General features: G+C 41.0%; 1 protein-coding gene across 1 annotated transcript in view; it reads left to right on the top strand.

Moving 5' to 3' along the window:
- The window catches only part of LOC126436946 (serine-rich adhesin for platelets-like), a 113788-nt gene extending 95770 nt beyond the window's left edge, over positions 1–18018 (top strand). Inside the window, exons 6-7 of the mRNA XM_050090479.1 lie at positions 2745–3097; positions 16256–18018. Coding sequence (XP_049946436.1) covers positions 2745–3097; positions 16256–16477 — 575 coding nt within the window. The 3' untranslated portion in view covers positions 16478–18018. The remainder of the gene's footprint in view (positions 1–2744; positions 3098–16255) is intronic.
- The last annotated feature ends 2259 nt before the right edge of the window (positions 18019–20277 follow it).

Genomic DNA, 20277 nt, shown 5'->3' with positions numbered 1-20277 from the left:
CGCTTACAAATAACCCTGTGACGAAACGCGCCGCTCTTCTTTGGATCTTCTCTATCTCCTCTGTCAACCCGACCTGGTACGGATCCCACACTGATGAGCAATACTCAAGTATAGGTCGAATGAGTGTTTTGTAAGCCACCTCTTTTGTTGATGGACTACATTTCTACATTTTCTAAGGACTCTCCCAATGAATCTCAACCTGGCACCCGCCTTACCAACAATCAATTTTATATGATCATTCCCCTCAAATCGTTCCGTACGCGTACTCCCAGATATTTTACAGAAGTAACTGCTACCAGTGTTTGTTCCGCTATCATATAATCATACAATAAAGGGTCCTTCTTTCTATGTATTCGCAATACATTATATTTGTCTATGTTAAGGGTCAGTTGCCACTCCCTGACCAAGTACCTATCCGCTGCAGATCTTCCTGCATTTCGCTGCAATTTTCTAATGCTGCAACTTCTTTGTATACTACAGCATCATCCGCGAAAAGCCTCATGGAACTTCCGACACTATCTTCTAGGTCATTTATATATATTGTGAAAAGCAATGGTCCCATAACACTCCCCTGTGGCACGCCAGAGGTTACTTTAACGTCTCTACTTCACAGAAGATGAAATATGGCTCGCAATTGGAAATTCCAGCACGAAAACGATCCGAAGCACACTTCTGGCCACGTGAAGACAGTTTTGGAGCAGCACAAAGTAAAGGTATTTGAATGCCCAAGCCAAAGTCCAGATTTAAACGCCATAGAACATCTTTGGGGCGAGCTGGAAAGATGAGCTCGCCAACGAAATGTACCAATAAGGAGACTTTCTACAAACAATTGTGTGAGCAATGTAAAACGATTTCTCAGGTGCAACTAGCCAAACTTATTGGTTCTGTGCCATCCAGATGTGCTGTGGTAATACATGCAAAGGCCTATGCAATCAAGTATTGTTTTTCTTCTGTTTAGTTTTAATGAAATACTTTTGAGTCTATATAATGGTTCATTTGTGTTTTATTATTGATGCAAAGATCGGAAATGTGTACGCTACTGGCCATTAAAATTGCTACACCAAGAAGAAATGCAGATAATAAACGGGTATTCATTGGACAAATTTATTATACCAGAACTGACATGTGATTACATTTTCAAGCAATTTGGGTGCATAGATTCTGAGAAATCAGTACCCAGAACAACCACCTCTGGCCGTAGTAACGGCCTTGACACGCCTGGGCATTGAGTCAAACAGAGCTTGGATGGCGTGTACAGGTACAGCTGCCCGTGCAGCTTCAACACGATACCACAGTTCATCAAGAGTAGTGACTGGCGTATTGTGACGAGCTAGTTGCTCGGCCACCATTGACCAGACGTTTTCAATTGGTGAGAGATCTTGAGAATGTGCTGGCCAGGGCAGCAGTCGAACATTTTCTGTATCCAGAATGGTCCGTACAGGACCTGCAACATGCAGTCGTGTATTATCCTGCTGAAATGTAGGGTTTCGCAGGGATCGAATGAAGGGTAGAGCCAAGGGTCGTTACACATCTGAAATTTATCGTCTACTGTTCAAAGTGCCGTCAATGCGAACAAGAGGTGACCGAGACGTGTAACCAATGGCACCCCATACCATCATGCCGGGTGTTACGCCAGTATGACGATGTCGAATACACGCTTCCAAGGTACGTTCACCGCGATGTCGCCAAACACGGATGCGACCATCATGATGCGGTATACAGAACCTGGATTCATCCGAAAAAATGACGTTTTGCCATTCGTGCACCCAGGTTCGTCGTTGAGTACACCATCGCAGGCGCTCCTGTCTGTGGTGCAGCGTCAAGGGTAACCGCAGCCACGGTCTCCCAGCTTTTAGTCCATGCTGCAGCAAACGTCGTCGAATTGTTCGTGCAGATGGTTGTTGTCTTGCAAACGTCCCCATCTGTTGACTCAGGGATCGAGACGTGGCTGCACGATCCGTTACAGCCATGTGGATAAGATGCCTGTCATCTCGACTGCCAGTGATACGAGGCCGTTGGGATCCAGCACGGCGTTCCTTATTACCCTCGTGAACCCACAGATTCCATATTCTGCTAACAGTCATTGGATCTCGACCAACGCGAGCAGCAATGACGCTATGCTATAAACCGCAATCGCGATAGGCTACAATCCGATCTTTATCAGAGTCGGAAATGTGATGGTACGCATTTCTCCTCCTTACACGAGGCATCACAACAACGTTTCACCAGGCAACGCCGGTCAACTGCTGTTTGTGTATGAGAAATCGGTTGGAAACTTTCCTTATGTCAGCACGTTGTAGGTGTAGCCACCGGCGCCAACCTCGTGTGAATGCTCTGAAAAGCTAATCATTTGCATATCACAGCATCTTCTTTCTGTCGGTTAAATTTCGCGTCTGTAGCACGTCATCTTTGTGGTGTAGCATTTTTAATGGCCAGTAGTGTAATATAAGTAAGAAAATTAAAGAAACGCTATAAAGATTTAATAATTATACTGTTTCACTTAAATTTGTTTTTCAAAAATACAAAATACTTTTGAGCGATATTGTGTATTTTAAAAGAGTATGGGAGGCAGACAGCGTCCTTGTTTCAGTCGTTTAGTTGTTCTGAAGGTCTCTGTAGTAATTTTGCTCTCCACTGTTTAAAATCACAACATCCCGCTTTCGGCCATTTGCACCGTCAGTGTCGGGAAGCCGGTTACGCGGCAGAGCTGTGATGTTAGCCGTTTGGTGGTGTGTGTGGCGCAGGCGCGGACACGCCGGTGAGTGTGGTGCTGGCGCTGCCGGGCCAGCAGGGGCAGGTGGCGCCGGGTGACGGGCTGTCGGCGCTGGAGCGCCGCCTGCTGACGCCGGAGGGCTGGGCGCGCGCGCTGCGCTGCGTGGCGCCGCGCCGCGGGCTGCAGCTGCAGGCTCCGCGCTTCGCGCACCGCTCGCTGCTCAACGCGACGGCGGCGCTGCGCCGGCTCGGCCTGCGCGACCTGCTGACGCGGGGGCGCGCCGACCTGCGCGGGCTCAGCGGCGGCCTCGCAGACCTCCACCTCGCGGACGTGCTCGCCGCCACACAGCTCTCCACCTGCGCGGGGCACTCTGCGCACGCCGAGGTCAGTTGCCCGTCTGCTCCTGTAAATCGTCCTCTCCGGGGAAGGCGCTCCGAGCTCTGGCTTATAGTGTCGCGAGACGGAGTACAACTTTGAACTGACAACCACTCGTTTATAGTCTCTACCGACCTTAGCCCAGTATACACTGAGGTGATAAATGTCGTTGCATGCCTACTAATGTCGCGTCGGACTTCCCTTTTGTCTGGCGTAGTGCACTAACTCTGTACAGGGTGTTAGAAAAAGGTACGGCCAAACTTTCAGGAAACATTCCTCACACACAAAGAAAGAAAATATGTTATGTGGACATGTATCCGGAAACGCTTACTTTCCATGTTAGAGCTCATTTTATTACTTCTCTTCAAATCACATTAATCATGGAATGGAAACACACAGCAACAGAACGTACCAGCGTGACTTCAAACACTTTGTTACAGGAAATGTTCAAAATGTCCTCCGTTAGCGAGGATACATGCATCCACCCTCCGTCGCATGGAATCCCTGATGCGATGATGCAGCCCTGGAGAATGGCGTATTGTATCACAGCCGTCCACAATACGAGCACGAAGAGTCTCTACATTTCGTACCGGGGTTGCGTAGACAAGAGCTTTCAAATGCCCCCATAAATGAAAGTCAAGAGGGTTGAGATCAGGAGAGCGTGGAGGCCATGGAATTGGTCCACCTCTATCAATCCATCGGTCACCGAATCTGTTGTTGAGAAGCGTACGAACACTTCGACTGAAATGTGCAGGAGCTCCATCGTGCATGAACCACATGTTGTGTCGTACTTGTAAAGGCACCTGTTCTAGCAGCACAGGTAGAGTATTCCGTATGAAATCATGATAACGTGCTCCATTGAGCGTAGGTGGAAGAACATGCGGCCCAATCAAGACATCACCAACAATGCCTGCCCAAACGTTCACAGAAAATCTGTGTTGATGACGTGATTGCACAATTGCGTGCGGATTCTCGTCAGTCCACACATGTTGATTGTAAAAATTTACAATTTGATCACGTTGGAATGAAGCCTCATCCGTAAAGAGAACATTTGCACCGAAATGAGGATTGATACATTGTTGGATGAACCATTCGCAGAAGTGTGCCCGTGGAGGCCAATCAGCTGCTGATAGTACTCTGTACATGGTACGGAAACAACTGGTTCTACCGTAGCACTCTCCATACAGTGACGTGGTCAACGTTACCTTGTACAACAGCAACTTCTCTGACGCTGACATTAGGGTTATCGTCAACTGCACGAAGAATTGCCTCGTCCATTGCAGGTGTCCTCGTCGTTCTAGGTCTTCCCCAGTCGCGAGTCATAGGCTGGAATGTTCCGTGCTCCCTAAGACGCCGATCAATTGCTTTGAATGTCTTCCTGTCGGGACACCTTCGTTCTGGAAATCTGTGTCGATACAAACGTACCGCGCCACGGCTATTGCCCTGTACTAATCCATACATCAAATGGGCATCTGCCAACTCCGCATTTGTAACCATTGCACTGACTGCAAAACCACGTTCGTGACGAACACTGACCTGTTGATGCTACGTACTGATGTGCTTGATGCTAGTACTGTAGAGCAATGAGTCGCATGTCAACACAAGCACCGAAGTCAACATTACCTTCCTTCAATTGGGCCAACTGGCGGTGAATCGAGGAAGTACAGTATATACTGACGAAGCTAAAATGAGCTCTAACATGGAAATTAAGCGATTCCGGACACAGGTCCACATAACGTCTTTTCTTTATTTGTGTGTGAGGAATATTTGCTGAAAGTTTGGCCGTACCTTTTTGTAACACCCTGTATACTATGGACGCAACAAGCTGCTGAAGTCCCCCGCAGAAATATTGAGCCATTCCGCCACTATAGCCATCCGCAATTCAAAAAATGGTTCAAATGGCTCTGAGCACTTTGGGACTCAACTGCTGTGGTCATAAGTCCCCTAGAACTTAGAACTACTTAAACCTAACTAACCTAAGGACATCACACACAGCCATGCCCGAGGCAGGATTCGAACCTGCGACCGTAGCGGTCGTGCGGTTCCAGACTGTAGCGCCTTTAACCGCTCGGCCACTCCGGCCGGCCCATCCGTAATTGCCAAAGTGTTGCCAGTGTAGGAAGTCGAGCACGAACTCACCTCTCGATTATGTCCCACAAATATTCAGAGGGATTTATGTCGGCTATCTGGGTGGCAGCTGGAAAACCATTCTGGAGTGTAATTAGCAGTCTCCGAAAGGGCGGTAAGAAGGAAATGACAAGTATTTTGGACAGGTCAGGAAAACTGCTGGTGAATCCTGTTGATGCCTTGGGCAGATGGAGGGAATATTTTGAAGAGTTGCTCAATGTAGGTGAAAATACGATCAGTAATGTTTCAGATTTCGATGTACAATGGGACAGGAATGATGATGGAAATAGGATCACATTTGAGGAAGTGGAGAAAACGGTCAATAGATTGCAGTGCAATAAAGCAGCTGGGGTGGATGAAATTAAGTCGTAACTCATCAAATACAGTGGAATGTCAGGTCTTAAATGGCTACACAGGATAATTGAAATGGCCTGGGAGTCGGGACAGGTTCCATCAGACGGGACGAAGGCAGTAATCAGACCAATCTTTAAACGTGGAAACAGAAAAGATTGTAACAATTACAGAGGTATCTCTTTAATCAGCGTTGTGGGTAAAATCTTCTCAGGTATTATTGAAAGGAAAGTGCGAGTATTAGTTGAGGACAAATTGGATGAAAATCAGTGTGCGTTTAGCCCTCTTAGAGGTTGCAGGACCAGATCTTTAGCTTACGGCAAATAATGGAGAAGTGTTACGAGTGGAACAGGGAATTGTATCTATGCTTTATAGATCTAGAAAAGGCGTATGACCGGGTTCATAGGAGAAAGTTATTGTCTGTTCTACGAGATTATGGAATAGGAGGCAAACTTTTGCAAGCAATTAAAGGTCTTTACATAGATAGTCAGGCAGCAGTTAGAGTTGACGGTAATTTGAGTTCATGGTTCAGAGTAGTTTCAGGGGTAAGACAAGGTTGCAACCTGTCTCCACTGTTGTACATATTATTTATGGATCATATGTTGAAAACAATAGACTGGCTGGGTGAGATTGAGATATGTGAAAGCAAAATAAGCAGTCTCGCATATGCGGATGACTTGGTTGTGATGGCAGATTCGATTGAAAGTTTGCAAAGTAATATTTCAGAGCAAGATCAGAAATGTAAGGACTATGGTATGAAGATTAGCATCTCCAAAACGAAAGTAATGTCAGTGGGAAAGAGATATAAACGGACTGAGTGCCAAATAGGAGGAACAAAGCTAGAACAGGTGGACAGTTTCAAGTACTTAGGATGCATATTCTCACAGGATGGCAACATAGTGAAAGAACTGGAAGCGAGGTGTAGCAAAGCTAATGCAGTGAGCGCTCAGCTACGACCTACTCTCTTCTGCAAGAAGGAAGTCAGTACCAAGACTAAGTTATCTGTGCACTGTTCAATCTTTCGGCCAACTTTGTTGTATGGCAGCGAAACCTTATCAATAAGGTTGAGGTTACGGATATGAAAGTAGCTAGGATGATTACAGGTACTAGTAGATGGGAACAATGACAGGAGGGTGTCCACAGTGAGGAAATCAAAGAAAAACTGGGAATGAACTCTATAGATGTAGCAGTCAGGGCGAACAGACTTAGATGGTGGGGTCATGTTACAGGCATGGGAGAAGCAAGGTTACCCATGAGACTCATGGGTTCATCAGTAGAGGGTAGGAGGAGTCGGGGTAGACCAAGGAGAAGGTACCTGGATTCGGTTAAGAATGATTTTGAAGTAATAGGCTTAACATCAGAAGAGGCACCAATGTTAGTACTGAATAGGGGATCATGGAGGAATTTTATAAGGGGGACTATGCTCCAAACTGAACGCTGAAAGGCAGAATCAGTCTTAAATGATGATGATGATGATGATATGGGTGGCCAAATTATTCACTCGAATTGTCCAAACTAACCGCAAACAACTGTGGATGGTGACATGGCGCATCATAGATTGGGAACGTGAAGACCATCATCCATGGCTGCAAACTGTCTCCAAGAAGCCGAACTTGACCATTTCGAGTGAATGATCAGTTCAGTTGGACCATGTAAACGCGGTCCACACCATTATGGAGCCATCACTGACTGGCACAGTGCCTTGTTGACAAATTGGGTCCCTGGATTCGTGGGGTCTGCGCCACATTCGAACCTTAACATCAGCGCTTAGTGACTAAAATCGGGACTCATTTGATCAGGCCACAGTTTTACAGTCGTCTAGGGTCGAACCGATATGATCACAAGCCCAAGAGGTGGGCTGCAGGTGATGTCGAGGTGATAGAAGAGGCACTTGCTTCGGCTGTCTGCTGCTATAGCCCGTTAACGCAAAATTTCGCCATACTATCCTAACGGATACGTTGGTCGTCCGTCTCACACTGATTTCTGCAGTTATTTCAGGCGGCGTTGCTTGTCTGTTAGCACTGACAGCTCTACAGGAACGCAGCTGCTCTCAGTCGCTAAGTGAATGCCGTCGGCCAGTGAGAGATAATGCCCGAAATTTGGTATTCTCGGCGCACTCTTAACACTATGAATCTTTGAGTACTGTATTCCCTAACAATTTCCGAAATGGAATGTCCCATGTGTTTAGCTTCAACTACCATTCCGAGTTGAAAGTCTGTTAATTCTGGTTGTGGGGCCACAACCACACCGGGACCTTTCACATGAATCACGTGACTACAAATGACAGCTCTGCCAATCCACTGCCCTTTTATACCTTGTGTATGCGACACCACTGCCACCTATATACGTGCATTCGCTATCCCACGACTTTCGTCACCTCAGCGTACACTGTAGCATACAAAGAATTATTGCTATTCTTCAGTGTTACCTTCATTATGGTCTGTTTCATGTGTCACATCCACTTCCCTATAGAAAAGCAGACGGCATGCTAAACTTGTTACTGTCTACCGACAAAATCAGCCTAGAAATATCCTGGTAGATTAAAACCGTGTGCCAGGCCGAGACTCGAACCGGAGACCTTTGCCTTTTGCAGGCAACTCTTCTACCAACTGAGCTATTCAAGCATGACTCACGACCCACCCTCAAAGCTTTACTTCCACCAGAACATCTCCCACCTTCCAAACTTCGTAGGAGTTCTCATGCACATCTTGCACGTGACGTTCGGAATGCAGGAGAGGATGGTACTGCCAGAAGTAAAGCTGTGAGGACGGGTAATGAGTCGTGTTTGGATATCTCAGTCAGTAGAACACTTTCCTGCGAAAGACAAAGGTCCTATGTTCGGTCTGGCGCACAGTATTAATCTACCAGGAAGTTTCAAATTGCCCACACTCTGCTGCGGAGTGAAAATTCGCTCAGGAAAGTCAAGCTAGGTTGGCACTGTGGGAAAACTTTCAGTGTCAGTCTAGTGCCTTCTTTACTTGTAGCTTCAACTAGCCACCATTAGCCACGAAACTGACTGACTTCTAGGGACACACTACCAGCAAAAATTACTATACCTGGAAAGACAATGTCGATTTTGATCCGATGATGGCATATGCTACCTGGGAGATAGAATATTAGTGATAATGGTTTCAGTGTTGTCTGCCAACCTGTCTTCCACTCACGCCACAGCATTGTCATGCATGGCTTGACTGGTGCCAACAGAAGATCACTTGGAAGATGAAGTGGCACAGCGTGGTCTTCAGCGATGAAAGCAGATTCTGCCTGCATGCAAGTGATGGTAATCTACCCATACAGTATAGACATGATGAGCACTGTCTCATAAATTGCATTTATCCAAGACACACTGGTCCCAACCTAGGCCTTATGGTCCGGGGTGAGAAGCTGAAACTCTTTTATCTTTGGGGTTTCGAGAGGGGACACTAACCAGCACTCACTATGTGTAGAATATTGTCAGACCCATCTTTTGCCATTCTTGCAACAGGAAGGTGACGTATTGTCCACCCACACACTGCCCATGAAACACAGTGAGCTTTGCAAGACATGAATCAATTTTCTCAGCCAACATGATCTCTGGACTTGCCTCCAATTGAACATGTGGGGTACAATGAGATGAGAAGTGTCATGTTCAACTCACCATCCAACAACTCTTATTGAACTACATGAACATGCCGAGCAGGCATGGCATAATGTATTCCAAGACAGTATTCATCAACTGGATGACTGACTGGATGCCAGTGTGAGCACATGCCGTGCCACCTGTGGAGTCTACACCACATACTAATATGGGTGTTCGAGCATGGGTCGATACCTGGTACTTCAGAACTGCTTGTGCTTTTGATCTGTAAATTTAATCATTTCATGTACTCCATACACACTAAATCTTAAGTGGATTGGAAATCTTTAAAAGGGTGGCAGTGCATTAGCTTACATCTCCTTCAACCCCACCATAGACAGGAGCGCAAATTAAGGCCAAGTCCACCCAATATGCTCTCCCATGTGTCTGAACCACATCCTTCAATTAATGAGTAATTCCCATGAGCCCTACTTCCATTGACATCATTGGCATCCATACTCAGTGACACAGCAAAAAGCCTCATCAGTATCCACTTTCCAACTCTCTCATGTGCCAACACAGCCTTGACACAGAGACTTATCAGCCGCGTGGTTCAATTGCATGCTCAGCCTGACAGCAGCCTAAAGACTTTGCCATACAAACTGATTCACACAGGGATTACAGAGAAGCAAATTAAGTAAGCACCACCTCTGCCGTTTAATACTAGCAACCTGACTTCAGAAATAAGGCTTTGGTTTATTCTTCATTTGAAGTCACTGTTGATTTAAAGCAGAACTCTAAAGCTATCAAATACTTAAATATTTCATGTAGGACAGTTAAAAATGACAATGTTAAGAACTGGATGAAGATACATTACTCGCATCTTAGTGAGAATTAGGGGAATCATACAATGTGGATCTGAATTTGCCTTCCAGACATTCATGAAATGCAGCTGTTCAAGGAAGTACAAAGCAATAGGCAAGGAATGACAGCTGGCCCACTCCCCCACCCTCTTCTTGAAAGAAAATAATTATGATCATTGCAAACCAATGATGGATGCTGCCTGCTACACAGACATAACTGTTAATTCAGAATTAGTTTGAAAAAAGCCAGAAAATCCAATAGATCTTGACTAGTAGCAATTGTATCTAGACATATGTGATGTCAAATCTCAACACTATTTGGCTGTTCACCAATATTCACCCCTTATCTGAAAGTGTGAGTTGCCTCTGGGTTCTAAAATCTTTAAAGTGACATAGTACTTTCAGTTGGTTATGTTTTTCTGCTGTTGCCAGCTAATGTCAAAAACTTCTAAAAATAATAATGTACTTAATAATTATATCTATCAAAATGTTACCTGTGAGACAGCAAAATCTATACAAATATACACTAAGGTCCAGTTTTTGAGGTAATACGTGGCCCACAGCACTGACGAACTGGAGATCCCCTATACAGCATTATGTACTAAATGTATTATTTTACTTCTGTATAATATGTGAAGGTAATGACTGTTGAAGTATTGTTTTACTAATTTAATAAGTTTCAGATACCATAGACTTAGATTTTTGAATCATTATCTGACAAATATAATGAATGTTAGTTGAAAGACTAAAACTGCTCATCACAGATAATTTTTATCAGTTCCATTCACACAGCAAAGAAAAATCCTGTTCAGACAGTTAAATAGTGTTTTGTATCCCTTCCCAATAAGCAAACTTTCTGACCCACTAAGGTGGTCATGCAGTATCAAGTCAGATTTTCAGGGAGTGGAGGCAAGTGCTGTCTCATCACATCAGGTCAGTCCTGGACTTTGTGAAAAACATAAATTTATTAATATGAAATATAAATTTCAGTGCTATGAAGTCTTTTCTGAAAGTACTGATCTGGAGTGTAGTCTTGTACAAAAGTGAAACATGGAGAATAAACAGTTTAGGCAAGAAGAGCAAACAAGCTTTTCAAATGTAGTGTTCCAGAAGAACGTCATAGACTGCAAAACTAATGAAAAGATACTAAGCTGAATTAGAAAAAAGGAAAATTTTCAGTTTGACTTAAAGACTGCACTGATTGATGCAACATACATGAGGCATCAAGGAAGTGACAATTTGGTTACGAAGGGAACTGTGGGGGTAAAAATTATAGATGGAGATAAAGATGCTTGCAGAGGACAGACTAGCATGAAAAGCTGTTTAAAACCTGTCTTCACACTGAAGGCCACAACAAGACTGAAGGAATCTCCAACAGAATACTAAGACTTGTTTTAAAAATAAGCAAAAGTTGTTCCACAGAAATAATTTAAATCTTTGCAATAACACGTTAACATAATGATGAGGTAGAAAAAGAGTTGTTTAAAAAAGGTACATATTAATGTAGCGAGAAATCACCACAGGTTACATACTATTTCATTTAGTACCAGTTTACCTCTTCAGATGAGAACATCTTTAAATATAATTTGCTTCGATGGCAATATATTAAAGGTTTAAAGTTCGACTCAGATGTAAACCTTTAACTTTCTGTCAGGACAATGAACATCTGAAGATGCACTCATCTGATGAGAAAAACTGGTAATAAATCGAATAATATGCAATCTGTAGTACCTTGCAGGCAATGTTTGTGTTTCTTAAAGGTCCTTATGCCAACAGCAGTTGCAGGTATGGTGCAAGTGAAAGAAAAGAACGTCTCAAATGGAGCAGGGCAGCCACTAAAGACAAGGCAATAGTTCCATATAAGCAGTAAAAGGGACATGATGGAATATGATGGATTAATTAAAACCATTTTTAAATGTTTTGGATTGGTTATGAGAAGTTGCAATGAAAATTTGCCAAGAGAAACAAGTGAAAACAATAAAAATAACAGACTATTGAAGTATTCTTTAATTCTTTGTGCAGAATATGAATCAGAAAAGTAAACAGTGGAGATGAAATAAAGACACTTCTGGAAGGGATAACAGGTGAGGTCCATTAAACATCATGTTTAGCAATGGAAGTTAAGGAATGGCCTGTGCAAATTGTCACTTTTTTAGTGGAATTTATCACTGAAGTAATATTGCCTGATGTATCATGAGTAAAGAGTTGGAAAAGGAGTATTTACTTTTGTGGAATCATACATGAAGTGAATGGGCAAAAGCTGTAGAATGAACAACAACTTCCTTTGCCAGATTGTGCACTGAGCTTAAACATGGGTGTGTTAAGTAAAACTGACTGTGGGCGAAAGTTCTAGCTCAAGATAATTCCTATGATTTCTTTATTGTCATTCTGAAGCACACTTTGAAGGGAAACTCACCGCAGTATCCATATAAGGTATAGCATACCCAATGGATTCAGAATATCCATTCTGCAGGATAATGTAAAATATCATGTGTATTTATCTTTGCATCTCTTGAATTGTACATCAGTTTTAATTTCACAAAATAAACATTCACCAGACTTTATCTCAATAATGATAAATTCAAAATTGAAAGAAGAGTTAAGAAAGAAGCTTCCATATCAACTAACCTATTCTCAGTAGTCCTAGATGGAGTTTCCAGATTTCTAAACTGGGCTAACATAAATGAGTGACATTCATTTTCCTATAGAACAGATAAATCTACAACAACCGATGGAAGAACATGATAAAGCAAGTTTGAAAGCATTCCAAATATGGTGTTGCTTCCTTGTGGCTAGGTAGGCCACGAAAATATTAGCATTGCCTCAGTTAGTGACATTTAGACTGCTAGAGAAGCTGAACTTTTTAAGTGGATGTTCAGGAATCGGCTACATGTAACCAAGCCATTTACGATACATGCTAAAGACTGTCTCACAGATCTGGATTTATCAGACCTCAGAATAAGCATCCATTGATGGAACAAATTGCCACTATGATGTTTTCAAGAAGCCTAAAGTGATTTTAAGTTTCACAGTGCACAAGAAATCTTGTACTGCAAACTACATTGTTAAAGGTCTATGGTTGCCTTTAAAAAAAAAGTCTAATATTTGTCACATGTAAAAGTAAAGCTGCATATGGGATTTGTGGAGATCCAGCCCACAAATCATGTGAATTTTGTATGCTTCCTCTGAAATGTATAAAATGTCTTGATGATCACCTAATAGGCAGCAGAAAGAGCAAAGTTTATAATCAGGAAAGATAAATTTTGGGAGCTGAAGGCACAAGAAGATTTATGTATGGGTCTAAGCAGGAGAATCCACTCGACCATTCAGCAATTTTTCCTGATAAGGTTGTCAGAGTTTGCCTTCCAGAACAGTTAACAAGTTATGATGTGAAGGCAGCTGCTACAAGGCAGTGAATGTTTCAGAATAGAATCTGTTCAGGAACAGACAGAGCTTCTGCACAATGAACTGAAGAACACAACCTGTTTGGTGTGCTTCTTGGTAGTATTTTACTGCTAGCACTTTCCAAAATTATGTGAGAAATCTGCTAGTATGCATGTTCATCAAAAGAATAAACCTGATGTAAACATTACCCCATGTATTCTTCCACATTTGCTTCAATCTCATTGGATTTCGTTTCACATGAAGAAGTAGCCAAGCTACGTCCAGTACAGTCAAGTATGATCACATGTATAAGTTTTAAGCTGTATTACATGCACATAGACTGAGCGATAATGCGGGACAACAGCTTTAACAGCACGTTTGACTTGAACGGAACTGGCCAGCCACCTGGTCCTACTAACTTGCAATGATATGAGCAACTGCAGTTCAGATGTAAAATAAGATGACCACAGAAACAATACAACTTTGAAAGCCATTTAATTTTTCAAGAGAATGAAATAATATTCAGCAAAACTCCAGCACTACTACACGCTTCTTAGGTGATCAGACGGAAAGCATGCTCTATTTCTCACCTAACATAGTATTCTAATTACAGACAACAGTGATTAAAATGACTAAGTTTAACACAGGGTAATTTTTGCGAACAAACTGTGTGTGATAGAAATGCATACTGCAGCGATTGCACAGTATTGTTGAAAACTGAAGCCATGGAAAGTATTAATTACAGTCAGTCATCTGGTAATCTCTTAGCTCTTCCTCATCCAAATCCAAGAAATGCATTTTAATTCTGGAACTGTCATCTGCTATGTTGACAGCAAGTCAATCGACAGAATCCACGAAGCCACTGAGGCACCGCATTTTCTCCTTTTTTGACTTATCGTTCTATATCCCGCCAGCATTCAACAGTGACATGTGAAAAAGCTGCGCGCATTAGTTCCAGTTCATCTGGCAGCTTAACAGTTCTGTTATTTCTTGTGACAAATCCCTTAACTTCGCTCCAGCTCAATTCTCTTTGGTTCATATTGTAATGTACTGTGGCAAATGTAAAAATGCATTTGTATGGTGTTATCAGAGCTGCGAAAATGATTGTTTTTCATATTTTTATGACACTTATGATGCTGGTTTGTGTAAGACTACATCTATGGTATAAGACAATGGACATAGTCCAAATAAAGAGTATTTGGTTTTTCATTTTTATCCTAAAAACTAAATTGTTATGTTTTCTTAATTTAAGGAACTTTTATTAACATTCTCAAGCCTTTTTTTTTTTTTGACACCATTAAGAACAACCTATTCCTCGGCACTTTTTATCTGTGTTCCATATGGGTGTTTCACTACAGAGCAGGAAGCAGCCTCAGCCATTTTCATACTGCGTATTAACAGAGCGACAACCGGAGCACAACAGTACAGAGACTGGCTGTACATTATTTTTAAATAAAAAATACAAAGCTAAAGCATGACTTAAAAAAACATTGATGGCTGTTAGTACATTAGAGTATCTTAAAGTCCTTCCAAGAGTCAACACCAGTGTACATGTGCTACGGCCTCTGATCAATCATCACATTTGTGTTTGTTTACATCAGGTTCATTCTTATGATGAATAGAAGCCACTTAGTATGGAAATATTTGCGTGGGGCTCTGTTTCCGATGGTGGGTGTTGAGTGCCTGATACAGGTTGATCTACAATAATCTTTCAGTGATCTTTTGTGCAAAGTAACAGTGGCTGAGAGAATACAGATAAAAGTTGGTCCCATAAAAATGTATAGATCCCCCCCCCCCCCCCCCCCTATGTTTACAATGGCTGAGGGCACTAATTCTTTGTTGGCATACATACAAACAAAATGTGTTGGCCATCTGCCTACAACTGATATGGTCTACCTCCTACCTTAAAGTTGCTTCAGATTTATAACCCAGAATATTATATGGTTGTGGTAAAACAGTTTGGATCTTCTTGCCTAAATAGATTTCTAACAGTGGAAAGTCCAGAATGGAATAACAATATTACTATAAAAAGGAGAGACTGTTACTCATCATATAGAGGAGACATTGAGTGACAGACAGACACAATGAAAATACTGCCATATGTGTAAGGTTTCATGCAACAGTTCTTCCAAAGTAGAACACAACAGCAATGTCCAGATAATTCATGTCAATTAATAGTAGGCTAAGGGACATTTATTTTACTGTGTGGCTAATACTTCTATTCTTACCTGCTGAGATCCTTAAACAACAGTTATTTTATACATGATGAATCCAGTATTTCTATAATGACACTGATGCCAAGGGAAACAGAACAGCAACATAACGATTTTTAATCTGCAACATGAGCCTTTATCCAAAAATAAATTCAGTAAATTTATTGGGAAAGACATGGTTTGGATACCCATTTTGTGGTTTGTACTTGTGAAGAGGAATGAAATCACAATATGTCATCAGTATTGGACCTCATATTCAGTATATTTGTGGGGTATTTTAACAACACGTTTCACTGAAAACTTTAATGACTGTTACATCATTGTTCTCTTCTCAATAACAATTGAATGGTGCTGAAGAGCATGCATCATTTTATTTACAGAAATTTTATTTTCTTCGAAACTTTCAAAGCAATCATTTGTTGAAACCTTGTTTTGAACTACTACTTATTCTCTGGTACTTCCATGGAACACATTATGTTGAATGTACAGGAGTATGTCAGTATGTATATGCACTCAATTTTTATAATTTATCAGAATACACATTACCTAAATATTTTTAAACTTTTTTTTCATTCCAGTGACTGTAAGAATAACATCCTTTTATCAACACACCCTAGAGAAAATGTGTGTGGTCAGAAACCACTGCAGTAATAACATTACTGTTGTTTCACAGGTATTCCCTCAACGTGCCGCTGGTCGAGCAAGACGATTGGATTATGACGATACAGATGCTGAAGTTTTACAGCTACCTCTGGCACTGCGGCCACGGCAAGCACGTCGTCCTGCAGCTGCTGCACGTCTTTCCTTTAATAGGCCATTTTTCTATGCTGTGCGCCACAATCCAACTGGAATTATCCTACACATGGGCCGTTTCAACCCACGCCTGATTCACTGAAAACCTGTTAGTTGTACCGTGACTAACAGGGGAAAACTGTATATGGACAGTACCAACAACATTGACTGACAATAATTAGGGATGTGATAACAGCTGCTGTTCGCTGCTCTATACGAGTGGATATTCCTGACGCAGTGTCCTTTTAACACGCTGACTGCCCCATGCATAGTGATGAATGTTTCACTGTCAGACCTCTGTGTCAAGCATGAGGTCCTGGTGTGGCTTCTGGTGGTCACACAGTATTGGATCTAAGGGCTCTACTGTGGTCGCTGGAAGCCTCATGGCAGTCGTTAACACTCAAGTTTCTGTGCAGGAGGTGGGTGACTGTAGTATGAATGCACTTCTTAATGAGATAAGAACATGTCTTATAATTTGTTATTAAATTCTGTTGTCAAAGATCATGCTCTGCAGCTTTCCCCATGTTATCTTTTGATAATGGCAAAATCAAAGAATTTTGCGGTGAAATGTGATAAATGAATTGCAATTAGTCCAGTTGCAGTGTTTAGTAAACATGTTAATAATGAGTTCTGCTGCAAACAAACACTTGTAGTTATGTTTTGGAAGTTACTTTTGTCCTTGCAGGTTTCCGTTTTTCATGATCATGGATATAACTTTCAGTAGTTTCTTTTACTAATTCCTGTGCTGCACTAGCATGGATTAAGTGAAGAGCTTTACAGCACCACATGGCAAAATAAGTGAAATAACTCTAGAAATAAAAACAAACAACTTGCCTGTTGATAATATATTCTCATGTCTTCAATTTGCCTCACATTTAAAAACAGCAGGCTGCAGAGTACTGTACACCTAATTCTTTGTCAAGGTATTGAAGCAAGCTTCTAGATGACTGTGTTGACTCAAATGAAAATGTACATTTATTTTTGTTCATTTTTAATATTAAGAATGGAAGCTCTTGGCATTTCTCAAGGGACATATTACACAGCAATTTCAAATGAAACGTATTTTCCAAAATGTTCTCAGGTTTTATTCCACTGAAAATGTACTGTGATAATGTGGAACATTACAGTGCCATTAAAATACTCGAGATTATGCTGACAGACTTCCATGCAATATATTTAATGATTACACCCTGTGCATAGAGGTTCTAAAGCTCTATTCCCACTTTAAGGTGTATCTTGTGATATGTATGACCACTCTGATGCTTTATTTGTATTGTAACCCTTTACAAACATGTGACTTACAGAATCTATCACTCCATACTTCAAAATATGCTGGCACATTGTTCAGTTTGTCATGATCCATTCCTCCAACGCAAATGTTTTATAGGAGCTCATCAAATTGCATTTATGTAACATAGTCATTATTTTCATACAAGACATGCTGTACATTAAATAATGCTGCTTAATATCTATTTAAGGTTAAAGCATTATATACAGATAAATTATTTATTATATTTGTTGGAGACGTTTCAATCAATGTATGGAAAAACCTATGTAATACCTTCATGGATGAGCACTCGATGGTGCATTTTCCTAAGAGGTGTCATTTAAATACAAAAGAATAAAAATGACAATTTGTTATAACATTTTACAACAAACAATAATTTTTTACAACCCATCATATTACCTATCAGTTCCTAAATATCCATCTCATTTTACCAGGAGAGCAGAAATAAACCCTTAAATATTTATGCCTGTTAGTAGATATGTTTCATCATCAAGTGAAAGTAAAATTAGGGGCCTCCTAGATTAATCAGTAACACACAAGTTCCACAGACAGTAAACAAAATGCAAGTATCAATTACATGTAATGATGGGTGGGGACATCATTAAATGAAAAATATGGTCAAATATACAGTAAAACGTGTCATATGAGAAGTGTGCAACAATGATCTTTCACAACAAATAATTCTCCCCTTTATAGATCTTCATTATCAACCTGTGTTCCACACTTTAATTGGCATGCCTCAAATTTTGGTGTGCCTAAATGGTAGAGCCAAATTTGATAGAAAAATAAAACCTTATTCACTGTGCCTACTTTTAACCTACAATGATCTATAATACACAATTATGTCCATTCATGAAGTGTATTCTTTAATCAGAAGAGGGTGAACAACAGTACGATCTACGGTGTCATGTTGTGAAAGGACTGTGGTTCAGGCCCCTCATTGCTACTCTGCTTTAGATTTTCAGTAGTTTCCCTACATAAATTAAAAGTGAATGCTAGGTTTGCTTCATCATTAAAGGAAGGAACAAAAACAATAGGTAACCTAAATGTGAGAAGAGAGAGTATTACGCAAATCCCATCTTTTCTCTCATTCTTAACTTCGACCTGTAGTTAATTTGCTTTTGTTCTTCAATCAGGTAAGAAGGTGCAACGTTTAAAGAAATGGACTCAGTGTGAGGAACCAGATTCAAAATCCCATCCATCTATCAATATTTCAGTTTTCTGTGGATTCCGTCAACTGATTAAGGCAAATGCCAGGATGATTCCTATGTTAATGACACAGCTGATTTCATTTCCCATCCCTGTACAAAGAGAGCTTCTGTTCCATCTGTAATGACCTTGCCATTAATGGAACATCAAGTGTTGATGTTTCTTCCGACTTTATTGTTCCACTGTTCCAATTCTTATCTTACAAATTGTTGTCCATTTAACATTATGCTAATATTTACAATTTTTTGAGGAGGATAGTGTAAAAACCAGATGACAGGAGGAGGAAGGGAAGGAAGGAAGAAGAGGGGGATGGAGATGGAGCCCAAATACATTATGTGCCTAGGGTGCCAAAATAATTAGAGCCAGTCTTGGTTTCCGTGTCAGTGACTAGAATATTTTCCTTATAGTAAAATTAGCAGCTTTCTGTTTCTGCACAAAACTCTGTAAGTATTCTTCCCTGAAATATTTTAATCTCTTAGAAGAACAAGTAATGACCGAACTCTATATTACCCCAATGCATCTGAAGTAAAAGAGCAACTGTGATCACATTTTACTGTAAGAGTTTGTAAGGAAAAAAAAAAAAAAAAAAAAAAAAAAAGAATCCCTGGAAGGAATACAACATTCTTTTCATGGAAGACTATTGAGAAAATTCAGAGAAATGGCATTTGAAGCTGATTCCAGAACAACTCTGCTGCCGCAAACATATATTTCGTGTAAGGACCATGAAGATAGGAGAAATAAGGGCTTGTACGGAGTTTCTTTATCGTGATATTGAGTAGAAATGTAAAATTTGCTCGGGCACTATAATTTCTATTATTCATTTGCTCATCATGTTATTTCTTCACTGTCATCAATATCTATTGGGTGGACTTCATTTCTCAAAGTGCTGCAGTATTGTTGGAAGTTAAGAGTACAAGCCAACATCCAAATCCTCAAAATAAATACGATGCTTCTCAGAACAATGTGTTGTATACTGTACTCTCATTTACAATTATTATGCATAAGGAAGTTTGCTCATTATTCAAATCATCACAGATACATTATGATCCATCTTAGTTAACAGGTACCAAATGAATATATAGACAACAGTTTTTCCCTTGTCATTGTGACATCATTGGGATGGTCATGGCCATTCTTCTTCCATGGCTCACATATCACCAAGGTAGGGCCCGACGACAAACTGTCCAACCAGCAGGTACTGGTGAATATAGTAAGATTTCTATTGGTATCACGGCTTGCACATATGCTGTGCCCATCCATTCCTGAATATATTAACATATATAAAACACACATTCAAACAACAGGCTATACTAATTCATTACTTAAATAAGTTTTTACGGCAGAAATCATCACCAATTGATTTGGTAAATGCCTGAGCAACACATCACTGCACCATATAGTCACAG

Source organism: Schistocerca serialis, chromosome 1 (genome assembly GCF_023864345.2).
Source record: "Schistocerca serialis cubense isolate TAMUIC-IGC-003099 chromosome 1, iqSchSeri2.2, whole genome shotgun sequence".
NCBI lineage: Eukaryota > Metazoa > Arthropoda > Insecta > Orthoptera > Acrididae > Schistocerca > Schistocerca serialis.
The sequence above is the reverse complement of the archived record's forward strand: the minus strand, read 5'-3'. Positions and strand labels throughout refer to the sequence as shown.